Source organism: Mus pahari, chromosome 16 (genome assembly GCF_900095145.1).
Source record: "Mus pahari chromosome 16, PAHARI_EIJ_v1.1, whole genome shotgun sequence".
Classification (NCBI taxonomy): domain Eukaryota; kingdom Metazoa; phylum Chordata; class Mammalia; order Rodentia; family Muridae; genus Mus; species Mus pahari.
Genome location: NC_034605.1, coordinates 16,827,308 through 16,839,600, shown reverse-complemented (window position 1 = coordinate 16,839,600; position 12,293 = coordinate 16,827,308). Strand labels below are relative to the sequence as shown.

The 12,293-nt window shown below is 42.9% G+C and overlaps 1 protein-coding gene across 1 annotated transcript in view; it reads left to right on the top strand.

The window, feature by feature from the left end:
- Positions 1-12,293, top strand: part of Mtr (5-methyltetrahydrofolate-homocysteine methyltransferase) — a 74,590-nt gene that overhangs the window by 48,986 nt on the left and 13,311 nt on the right. The window contains exons 23-27 of the mRNA XM_021216107.2: positions 4,505-4,572; positions 4,996-5,116; positions 8,958-9,039; positions 10,228-10,326; positions 11,402-11,477. Of these exons, the coding sequence (XP_021071766.1) occupies positions 4,505-4,572; positions 4,996-5,116; positions 8,958-9,039; positions 10,228-10,326; positions 11,402-11,477 (446 nt within the window). The remainder of the gene's footprint in view (positions 1-4,504; positions 4,573-4,995; positions 5,117-8,957; positions 9,040-10,227; positions 10,327-11,401; positions 11,478-12,293) is intronic.

Sequence of the window (12,293 nt, the reverse complement as noted above, 5' to 3'; positions counted from 1 at the left end):
TACGTACATACATACACACATACATACGTACATACATACACACATACATACGTACATACATACACACATACATACGTACATACATACACACATACGTACGTACGTACATACGTACACACATACATACGTACGCACATACATACGTGCGTACGTACGCACATACATACGTACGTACGTACGCACATACATACGTACGTACGTACATACATACATACATACATACATACATACATACATACAGGAGTGCTGTGGAAGTCAGGTGACAACTTGCTCAGGAGCTGGTTATGCCCACCATTCAAGTTCCAGGGATCCAACTCAGGATGTCAGGCTTGGTGCCAAATACCTTTCCCCACGGAGCCATCTTAGCAGCTATTAGAGCTCTCTTCTAAATGCTTAGAAAGAACATTGTAAGATGAACACGTTTTACAACTTTCTTCCCTCCTCTTCACTTTCTTTTTTCCACATAGGGTCTTACTGTGTAGTCCAGGGTGGCCTTAAGTTGAGACATGGGGTATTCACCACTTATAGTGAGCAAGAGGTAGTGAAGGATGTGGGTGAGTGGGAGGCAACAAGGAGAAGTGAGAGAGATTGGGGGGTAGGGGAATGGAAACTTGTGGATTTTTAGCCAGTCATAACCCTGAACGGTCATGATTTAGGATCGGTCTTGGTTTCTCTTCCCTTTAGCAGCTAGCTGGTAATACTTTTCAAAATGTAGCTCCAGTGTCCCCTGAGGTGCTTCTAGTTGTTTGGTTTTAAGGGTCTCTGTGGCACACTGGAAGTGCCTCAGCTGTACCACTTGTCATGCAGGACTCTAACTCAGAGCTTCTGTTCTCAAGTATGCCATGAAAGTTATCTGTATGCCCTTGAAGATGCTGTGGGGCAGCCTTGGTGCCAGATTGGTACTCAAGACTGGAATTGTCTCCCTTTGCGAGGCCCTAAACTTACAATGTGTAGAAAATTATAAATATTTTAGTCAGTTCCCAGCAAGGCTTGTTGAAAGCAGGTTAAGAAGTTGCAGGTTGAGGTTGCTTCCCAGCCCCCTTGCTCACTGTCCCCAGTCTGTCTCACTGGCCACTGTTTGTCATTCTTCTGGCTTCTTTTTTCCTGAGCATCCTCAAACACAGGAATCCCTCCAGGCTCAGCCCTCGGGCTTTTCTCCTATCTAGTTCTTCTCAACCTTTCCCGTGCCTTCTCATTGGGCATCTCGAGACTCATGTCTGCAGGAGGGAAGGTCTGATCTCAAGTCCTGCATTTCTAGGGAGCTGTCTGGTAGCATTAGTGCTACAGGTACAAGAATCCCCAGTAGTTAGGCCCATCAACCACATAATCTGTGCAGTGTCTTGACTCTGTACAGTTTACCATTGGTAAGACCCCAGTGTCTTCATATGGCTCTCTTTTCCTTGGCTTCAGACATAATGCTCATGTGTCTTAGTCAGGGTTTCTATTCCTGCACAAACATCATGACCAAGAAGCAAGTTGGGGAAGAAAGGGTTTATTTGGCTTACACTTCCATACTGCTGTTGATCACCAAGGAAGTCAGGACTGGAACTCAAGCAGGTCAGGAAGCAGGAGCTGATGCAGAGGCCATGGAGGGATGTTCTTTACTGGCTTGCTTCCACTGGCTTGCTCAGCCTGCTCTCTTATAGAACCCAAGACTACCAGCCCAGAGATGGCACCACCCACAAGGGGACCTCCCCCCTTGATCACTAATTGAGAAAATGCCTTGCAGCTGGATCTCGTAGAGGCATTTCCCCAAATGAAGCTCCTTTCTCTGTGATAACTCAAGCTTGTGTCAAGTTGACACAAAATTAATCAGTACACTCATGTAAGTGTTTAAAGGGTCCCATTTATATTGAAATTGCAAACTAATATTTGGAAAGTAGAATTAGTTGCCGTCATCTTAAGACCATCTCCCTAACTCACTCCTGTTTCAAAACACTTTTCCCAACCCCTGGGTGCTGTTCTTCTCACAGCGTCTGCAGGTGTGACCAACTCATCCCCTGTTAGTGTGCCGTCTCTGTCCTTTCCCCACAGCCTTCGTTCCTGTGTCTGTTTAACGACACAATCACCTTGACTTTTCTCATGCATGTAAGTTGTACCTGAAAGCAACAAAATAAAGCAGGAGAGAACAGTGAGAGCAAGATAATTGTCATTGTTCTGATGATTTTTAGTCACATTTGGGAACATATACAGGGATGGAGAGATGGCTCAGCCATTAAAGGCCAGTCTTACAACAGAAATGTCAAAAGTGTAATGTAGTGTTGTAAAGAATCAGCTTTGAGGTGCGTACCTTTTTAGTCTTAACTTAAAAGCTATTTGCTCTTTTGCCTAGTTTGATACTCAGCAGTATATACTCAGTCATCTTAAACAAAAGGTCTTTAGTTACTAGATTTTCTTCAGTATGTTAGAAAATAGAAGTGTCCCAAGAAGCCATCTGTCACCACCACCAGCGTCTGTTTGCTGTGGTTTATACTAGCAGAGCCCAGTGCACTTTTTGTCATCTTGGAATTGTCTCCCTTTTTGTCAAGGGTTCCGTAGTGTTAGTTAATTCAAGAACAAAACAAACTTCTTGTAAAAAGGAATATGGGGACAAGATACAAATCCATTTGTATAACAGGGCATACAGCATAGTGGCACATGCCTTTAAACCCAGCACTCGGCAGGCCGATTTCTGAGTTCAAGGCCAGCCTGGTCTACAAAGTGAGTTCCAGGACAGCCAGGGCACAGAGAAACCCTGTCTCGAAAAACGGAAAAAAAAAAAAAAAAAAAAAAAAAAAGGGCATACAGTAAGAATGACAGCCAAGCCTTTTCCTGCCTCGGTGCTCAGCACACACTGTCAACAACTGGTGTTTGGTTCTAGAGATCATTTAAGACAAGGGTGTTACTATGTAGCCCTGAAACAGGATCCCAGAACTGGCTAGACACAGGCTGGCTTCTGATTCATGGCAGTCCTTTTGCCTCAGCTTTTTGAGTTCTGTCAGGTTTTTTTGTTTTGTTTTGTTTTTGTTTGTTTTTTGTTTTTGTTTTTTTAGAATTATTGACAAATAAAATACATGCTCCATTTTTTAAAAATTATTTCTGTCCTTTATTTTTTATTTTATTTTTATAAAGATCTATTTATTTGTATATGAATACACTCTTGCTTTCTTCAGACACACCAGAAGAGGGTATCAGATCCTATTACAGATGGTTGTGAGCCACCATGTGATTTCTGGGAATTGAACTGAGCACCTCAGGCAGAGTAGTCAGTGCTCTTAACCACTGAGCCATCTCTCCAGCCCACATGCTCCAATTTTTAAATCATTTAACAGATAGGATAAAAAGATATGTAATGGGAACTCTCTCAGCATAACATGGAAGAGTTATAGGTAGACCATCTTCAGAGTGTTCCTCATTTCTGTGAGTTTTAGGATATGTACTGCTCTGAAATTCTTTGGCATTATTCTATTCCCTGATTTTTTAAGAGTTTGTTTGGCTGACCTTGGAGACCAGAAGAGGGCATTACGTTCCCTGGAGCTGAAGTTATCTAGGTTTTGAGTCACATTGTGGTGCTGGGATTTGAACTATGATCAGAAGATCGTCAGAGTAGCAAAGGCTTTTTAGCTGCAGAACCATTTCTCTAGACTTTTGTCTCAGTGCTTGCTCTCCAGCTCATGTGTGCCCACCCGAGTTGTCTCTCTCTTTGAGCCTTGCTGACCTCCCTTGGTGATGTCTCTGAGTCACACCCTCTCTTCCTTCCTTTGCCTTAAGTACAAGTTCTGCCCAGCAGCTGCTCTGTGTGTGCCGGGACTGACTTCTTCTCCCTGCTCATTCTCCCTGCTGGCTCCCACCAGCACACTTCTTGACCTGAATAGATAAGGTAGTAGATTTTGTGTCAGTTTCTGACTCATTTTCCAACTCTCCTGCTAATTAACTGAGTGATGGGACCTTGCCTTATCCGATCCCTTGGTGAGTTGTCCTTGTGACACAGAGTCGAGGTGAGGGTTTGGAGTTCACTCAGCAATCACAACATAGTGGAAACCGTAGATGAACGGGGAAGCGAATGTGGTGGGTCCATCAATGCTCTGTCACTGTAAGAAAAGTTCATCTCAGGTTATAATTTTAGATATTTCAGCCCCTTGTTGGCTCTGTTGTTTTTGGTCCTGTGGCAACACAGCATATCATGATGAGAAATGTCAGGTAGAATCCTCATAATACCTGTGAAAAAGAGGGGATCCTGCTTCAAAACATAACAGTAAATAAAAATGCTATCCTGGAAAACAGCCCTCAGAACACTGACCTTTGGATAGAGAGTTCAAATCTAAACTGTAGCATGTAGTGTATTCACACAATAGAATATTATTCTCCCTTAAAAACAAAAGCAAAAACTACTGTGGATGACTTTTGATAGTGTGGTTTCAGTTTTCATGAGGGCAGCATTTGGTGGCTGAAATTAAAATGTTTAGTTCAGCTTTGTCTCTCATGGGCTCTTGTTAATTTTCTCACATCTTCTTTCTTGCCTCAGAGTTATTGATTTAGGAGTCATGACTCCCTGTGATAAGATACTTCAAGCTGCTCTGGACCACAAAGCAGGTACTGTGCCACAGTCCCCTGGGCATAGCATTCAGCATCACTCTCCTGAGAGTCTGTGTGGGGGATGGGAAAGCCAAGCCCTTGTGGGGTCTGAGGAACATGGAGCAGGTTCCAGTGCAGGCTGCTGGGGCTTGAAGGAGGTGTGTGAGTGAGCGTCACTTGTATAGTCGTTTTTATGGTCAAACCTGAGATAACTATGTACTAGAGATGCTTTTTATTGTGTGACTTCTTAAATGTGTTACAAATATGCTTCTACAAATTTAAGTTACACTTTTTGCTATCCAAAGCAAATGGTAGATTCCTAGATTTAGAAACTGACATGTTAGGTTTTCTGATCTTCAGCACAACATTTTAAAAAGTGTCTTACTTCATTTCCTCTCCTCCATTCTCACTAGCCAATTTTTCTTTCTCTTTTGACAATAGATATAATTGGCTTGTCAGGACTCATCACTCCATCCTTGGATGAGATGATTTTTGTTGCCAAGGAAATGGAGAGGTTGGCTATAAAGATTCCATTGTTGATAGGAGGAGCAACCACTTCAAAGTAAGTCAGCACGGACAGCTTCATGCTCATGTATAGTCTCTTCCATGCCCGTGTTTTAAGGCAGTGGTGAAATTTGTTGTCCTCCCTTTGCTTGGCATACTGTCTCTGTGTTGCATAAATCCCCATCCTTTCTTTGGGGAAGTGTCAGAGGCTTCTGGAGCCTTCTGCAAACTGGGAAACTCCTGTGTGACCCTCCACTTGCCCTGCTTTGGATTCTGTCTTCTTGCAGTTATCTTTTCTTTAATCCTCTCATCTCCCAGGAAGCTCCTTAGAATTAGAATGTACTCCAAACCCACTTGAACTCAGACTCAATAGCAAAATGGGGGTGTGGTTTTGTTTTGTTTTGTTTGTTTTGTTTTGTTGCTTTTCAGAAGGCTGGTGCTTGCAGGAGTCTGGCTAAGTAATTGTAAGAGTCTGGAGATAGACTAATGAAAATGAAGAAGTCAGGTGGGGGAATTGTTCCTGAGAGGAGGGCTAGGGGGAAACTTTAGGATAAAAGGCATAAGGAGGAGAGTATTCACATTGACTCACATAGGCAGTGTTTAATTGAAGCTTTTCCTGGGTTCATGGTCATGGTGAGAGATGCTAGGCTTTTGTAGCATTTCTTGTATCACAGATACTTGATGGTTGACAAGGTGGTCCTGGCTGAACTGGGTGGTTCCACAGTGTGAAGTTGGTTTATTTGGGTTTTTTTGTTTGTTTGTTTGTTTGTTTGTTTTTTGTTTTTTTTCTGTATATATAAAAATGAAATTCTAGTCTGGTCATAAGATTCTAGAACTTCTCAGAGAGTCAGAGATTTATTTTTAGGAATTGGCCTGAGTGATTGTGGGGCTGGAAGGCCTGGAATCTGTAGGCTGGAATATCAGGCAAGGGCTGCTATTGCCGTCCCAAGTCTGAGGACAGTCTTCACGCAGAAGTTCTTTGTACCACAAGCAGGAATTAATGAGACTGCTTAATATTTTTCTAAAGTTTTTTTAGCTGATTGCTGAGGTCAGTCACATTATAGAGGATAATATACTAATTCTACAGATTTAAGTGTTTACTGCATCTAAAAAATATCCTCAGAGCAACATTTGGACTGCATGCAGTGGCAAACTGTGTAGTGTCGCATACCCCAGCTCACACAGAATTAGCCATCATACTATGTAGTGTGAATGGAGACTTTCCACAAGTAGCAGAATGTTTACATCCAAATGTTTATATCTTTACCCATTGATATTTTTCTTACTGCAGTGACTTGACAGTTCAGCCATTGTTGCTGACATTAGAAAACTGGAGTTCTTTCCCACCAGGGTCTTATTTACGAGCATAGTGGCAGAATTATTCTTACAGGATCTGATCGAACACTGATAAAGAGGATTTGAGTTTGTTTTCTTTTGGTTCTGGAATCTGTACCTAGGGCCTTCTGCTTGCTAGGCAAGATCTCTCTCACTGGCTACACTATATCCCCAGCCCACTCCTTACCTAAAATCTTTTTTCTTTTCTTTTGTTTTCTTTTTTTTTTTTTACTTTAAGACAGGGTCTCACGCACTAAATTGAGTAGTCCTGAACTCACTGTAGCCCAGGCTGGCCTTGAATTTGCAGCCCTCTGTCTCAGCTTCCAAGTAGCTGGATGATTGGACTAGACCACCAGGCCTGGTCGATAACTTGAGCTTTATGGAATTAACTTGGTCTTTTGCTTAGTATGGAAAGTGGCAAGAGGACCTGTGGATTGTTGTCAAAGTAAAGGCTTAAAAAGTTGTGATTATATAACATAACAAATTTCTACATTAGGAGTTGTGTACCTGGGACCTTGGATTCATGATTAAAATATTTTTATATCACAGTTTGCTTCATTAAAATCAGAAATTTGCTATGAGGTTCTTTTTATTATAAGAACCACCAGACAAAAGGAAAAAAAATCCTCCTGAGACCCTGGTTGCTTCTCCTCAGGTAATTGAGGGTTCAGCAGGGCCCAATTCTTCCTTTTGATAGATGATAGCTCAGGATTTGTATGGTCTCAGGAGACAGTTTTCTGAGGGTGATAAGATAGGATTTTTCCAGTAGTAGCCTGAACCAGACCTGTGCTTCTGAGACGGTTGAATACAAGGAATGTTAGGGGTCAGAGGTGGGTGGGGATATACTTGGAGTATCCCCTTTAAACTTTTATTTATAGAAGACGAAACCAGTTGTTATGCTATCTGCAATATGGGTCATGTGGTACCCCAAAAGGAAATCTGGCCTTGTTATGGGCAGAACTTCACAAGGTATATATTCTGAAAGTCAGCTCTTAAATTTAACTAATGTATAGCCAATTACTACAAAATAGGTTTTGCAATTACTTTTTTTGAAAATTTAACAAAGTCACGTTGCTCTACCATAGAGATAATTTTCTGAGTGTGTGTGTGTGTGTGTGTGTGTGTGTGCGCGTAACTGCTCAGAAGTAAGGTGAGTAATTTTATCTTCCTGTTTACACTGACCATAAGCTTTCCATAGGGAAGCTTAGGATTTTAGGTGCTGTTCTTCTAATTTCATCTTGATTTCTCCATCTTTATTTTTTTCTCTTTGCTTTTTAAAAAACTGTGGGGGTGGGGGAGAGGGAGGGGAGTCAGAGGACAACCTTGTGGAGTTGGTTTTCTTGAGTGTGCCTATGCCATGGTGTGCATGTAGAGGTCAGACAACTTGGGGAACAAGGGCTTCTCTTTGTGGTCCAAAGGACTGAGTTTCTGTGCCAGTGCCTAGCAGCAGGCGCCTTTAGGTTCCAGGGATTGGATTTAGGTTGTCAGGATTGTACAGTAAGCACAGTTACTGGTTGAGCCATCTCACCAGACTTGTTAAAGCACTACCCATGCATAATTTACATGAAAATACTTTAATTCTAGACTAGGCCATGATAGGAAGTAAAAGAGTATAATATACTTTGGCCGAGGGAAAGAATATGAGAATACCTGATTTGGGAGAAGGAAACAGCAGGAAACGTGCGGTGGGAGCTTCTGCAAGCCATCGTCTTCATCGTCTTCACTGCAGGGGGGCTGTGTGTGTGTCCAGTTCTCTCTTTGGTTTTGTATAGTTTTTAATGAAATTGCCTACGCTACTGCGCTAAGCACCTCATAATCATGATGATATGTTTTAACATGTTTAATGTGATATTTAAAAATTAAAGGTTGTTCTTCCAAGTATCTATATGTTAAAATTTGGCAGTAGAAACTTGGAGCCGAGCAAATGTTAGTATGAAATATTGTGTCACGTCTGTGCTTTAATTAGTTGATTCACTTTTGTGGTACTAAGGGTCGATAGAACCTAGGGTTTTCTGCATTGTAGCAGGAGTTGTACTGCTCGGCTCTACCCCTAGCCTCCTCCTGTTTTATTTTTTGTTGAATTTCAGGTCTGGAGTTTCTTGTTACAATTAGAAGGTAGCGTCGAGGCCAGTTGTGTAGCTGTCTCTCTCAAAGAGGAGGCAGCAGTCAGATGTGTGTCCTGTTCCCTGGGGTGCTGGCTGGTCTCCCAGCCCATTTGGAGGAAGAACCTTGATGACACAGAGTGTGACAGCTAAGGGACTGGTTCCTCGCTTTGCTCAAGCAGACCTGGCAGATAACTGTGAACAGACCATTCTCATTTTGTCAGATTCCCTTGGAACCAGGCCTATCAATTCATATCATCTCGCCCGGTTTTCCATCTCAGGATGGGAAAAGTCATTCTTAGTTTATAAGGGAAGTTTGAAGTTCAATGCTTGTAAGTACCTTGAAGTCTCTCTTGAAGATACTGTAGAAACATTCTCTCTAGTGGTTCTGAGCATGCGTCGTCTGCGCAAGGAGCTGTCAGCGTTGATGGATATGCTTTTCTTCTTGACCCTTACTTTCAGAACCCACACGGCAGTTAAAATAGCACCACGGTACAGCGCGCCTGTAATCCACGTCCTAGATGCATCCAAGAGTGTGGTGGTGGTGAGTGTGGGAGCCTTCCTTTTATTTTAAATGTGCTGTAAAGAGAGAACAAAGCATTAAGAGCTAAGATATTACCCAAGATCCGTTTTGTTTTGGCCAGTTTTACTAAAGAAATGTGACTGAGCAGGCTAGAGTTGATGGTGTGCCGTCGCTGCAGTGTCTGCCTGCTGGAAGTCAGCCCTGCTAGCCCATCGAGAGCTTCCAGGCAGGCTGACAGGAGTGAGCAGCAGCTGAAGGATGCTCCAGGATGCCTTGTACTGGACATCTGACCAGGCTGACAGATGCCTTTAACCTACAGATATGAGGCCATCTCTGACGATTGCTAGAATTACCCGGAATGTAGGGTTTTTAAATGACCTTGTTCAGCCAAGGCTATACAGAGAAACCCTGTCTCGAAAACCAAAAAAAAAAAAATGACCTTGTATTGGATATAAGAAATTGATAGGGCCAGCTGACTTAACCAGAAATTAGAACAGATATTCAAAATCCAGAGCAATAGATAGTTTCTTAATGAACTTAACAAACTCCATGCCCAGGTGTCTTTCCCTTGTCCTCTTGTAAATCCCGATGGTCATTTTCATGTGTTTGCTGAATAAGAGGCTACAACAGCTGGGAGACATCTGAGAGACCACGTGCTCCTTCAGTCTCCACGTTATTCACCTAGAGACTCAGTCTAGGATAGAAACGAGCTAAGCAGCCCCTCCTGTCCTTAATCACATTTGTAGTGTTCAGCAGAAGAGCATGATTTGACAACCAGAGGCTCTTGAAGGAGAAGGAGAGCTACCGAAGGAGCTGATTATCTGGGAGACGCTAGGAGCATCAGGCAGACTGGATGACAGTGACACAGTTTCTGAGCTGTCTTCTGAGAGGAAACGTTTCAGATCTGTGTATTTATTATATGGAGTATATATGGACTTTATACAGTAATCACGATTATACTGAGATGAGTGTATCACAAGGTTTCTCTGGGGGATGGGGGTGGTCATGGTAGTGCAGTGTCACAGTGTGTATGGAGGTCAGAGACACCTTGTAGGAACTAGTTCTCTTCTTCTACCGTGGGTCCTAGGGATTAAAGTGAGGTCGTCAAGCCGGCAGCAAGCCTTTGTCTGCCGACCCACTCCCCTAGCCTGTGCAGTGTTTATCTTCCTTTGCTGCTTCATGGTTGTTGAACTTTATCTTGCATTTCAGTGTTCTCAGCTGTTGGATGAAAATCTGAAAGATGACTACTTTGAAGAAATACTGGAAGAGTATGAAGATATTAGACAGGACCACTATGAGTCTCTCAAAGTAAGTGATAAAAGCATTGCTCATTTCAGACCACAGTGATTCGTGGTTTTTCCTGGGCTTTGTTGACTGTTTTGAGAAGTCCTTTGAGGAGGTCTATTTCCTAGTTCAGATCTGAGTTCTTTGGTATCTATAGTCCTGAGTGGGTTTGTTGTTGTTGTTGTTGCTGTTGTTGTTGTTTTGGTTTTGGTTGTTCTAATGCATTTTAAGGAGGGTATGGACCTACTTACTTATACCCAGCACTTAGATGGGGCAAGAGGATCATGAGTTTGAAGCCAGCCTGGGCTATACACCAAGACTTTGTCTCAAAACACTTGAGAATTTTTTTTTTTTCCTGTCTTGAGCCAAACATTCCGGGTTTTGAGTAGGTGTTAGGCTCCATGCCAGACACCAGGCCGATGGGAAAGAGCTTACTGGCATCCCAGAGATGGGAGCTAGATCATCCCAAAATGGTATCCTCAGACTCATGCTTGAGGGGAAAATGGAGGAAAATAGAGCATTAACCAGACACTCACAAACCTCTCCTCCTTACTGACCCAAGCTTTTCTGCCATTCAGAATAATGTCCCTTCTAGGCTTCAGGAACTCCATAATTACTCTCTTGAAGTCATGGTGGTCTACCTTCCATCTTTGTGTGGGGCATTCGAGAGTTGCTAGAATGTAAATGAGAAAATAAGCAACAGCCCTAGGCGCTGCTGATGCCTTCTTCCCACTCTCCTTTCACTTGCCTACAGCTGACAGTTCTTTGCGTCTGCCCTGGTCTGATCCTCAGGTTATTATGGTGGGGCAGCTAACTCCAAGACCGCTCGTGTCCTGAAAGAGCTGGTCGGGTCTGCAGGGTCAGACTTAGAACCACAATGTGGAGCTAGTAAACACGTGTCACTCTTTACTGTCTCCTCTTCTAGTGGCGGTGTGAAGCCACAGTGGGTGGGAAAGGGTACGGATTTTCTTTTAAAAGGGTTCCGTTTTGTCTATTTGGTTATTTGTCTCATTTGCAAAAGCTTCTACATCGGCTTTCGTGGCCATGCTTTCATTGTAGAGATAGAAAAGCTAAGAGAGTCTGACTATTTTCTTCACAGGAGAGAAAATACTTACCCCTAAGTCAAGCCAGAAAACATGGTCTCCACATTGATTGGATGTCTGAGCCTCACCCAGGTCTGTGGCTGCTGCTGGACGCAGCTAAGTGTGATAATGGACAGTGTCTGGGACGCGTTGCAGTACTTGACTACAGAGGAACCTGCAGCGAGGACTTCTCAGTTGTGTGTAATATGAGCCACCCTATGGATGGAAAAGAAAGTAGAAAGGAAGACCTACTGAGTGCCACCACTGTTGTGAGATGGATTCACCATAGTATACTGAGTCCTAGGATGACTCTGTAACAAGCATGGTTATTGTGCCCATTTTAACTGAAGAGACGGGAATTTCAGATAGTAGCTGGAGTGATTGTTGGGTTTGTCTTCTGTAGCCTGTGCTTTGCTGAGTAGGCCTCCTCAGCTGACCTGAGTGGCATGCAGGCCAAAGACTTGGCTTGGAATGTCTGAAATATAAAATGGCTTTGCACTTCCAGGTCTTGAGAAACTGCAGTGAAGCTGGATCCTTTCTCCTTCTTGCTCTGTCTCTGAATGCTTCCCTTTTAATTTCTGTTATGTGGTTTCTTCCTGTTTTATTTCTAGCTACTTTTCTTACCTCACATAGGTGTTCACAAGGGAATAATATGCGTAAGATGTTTTGACAGGCTCAGAGAGACATGAGATACAAATGCAAAACCAAGACAGGGGGAAAGGGAGATCTGTTAGCGGAATTCGTATTTTCAAGGTAATGTCTGAAATCAGCTTTCAGTGCTCATGACATCTGTGTTCTACACATGCTCAGCAGAGTTGAGAGATGAAATTGCAAATGTAGGTGTGTTCCGTTCTAATTTCATTCCTGCTGGGTTCAGTGTGGTTTAGTGGAAAGAGTGCCAGATTGGGA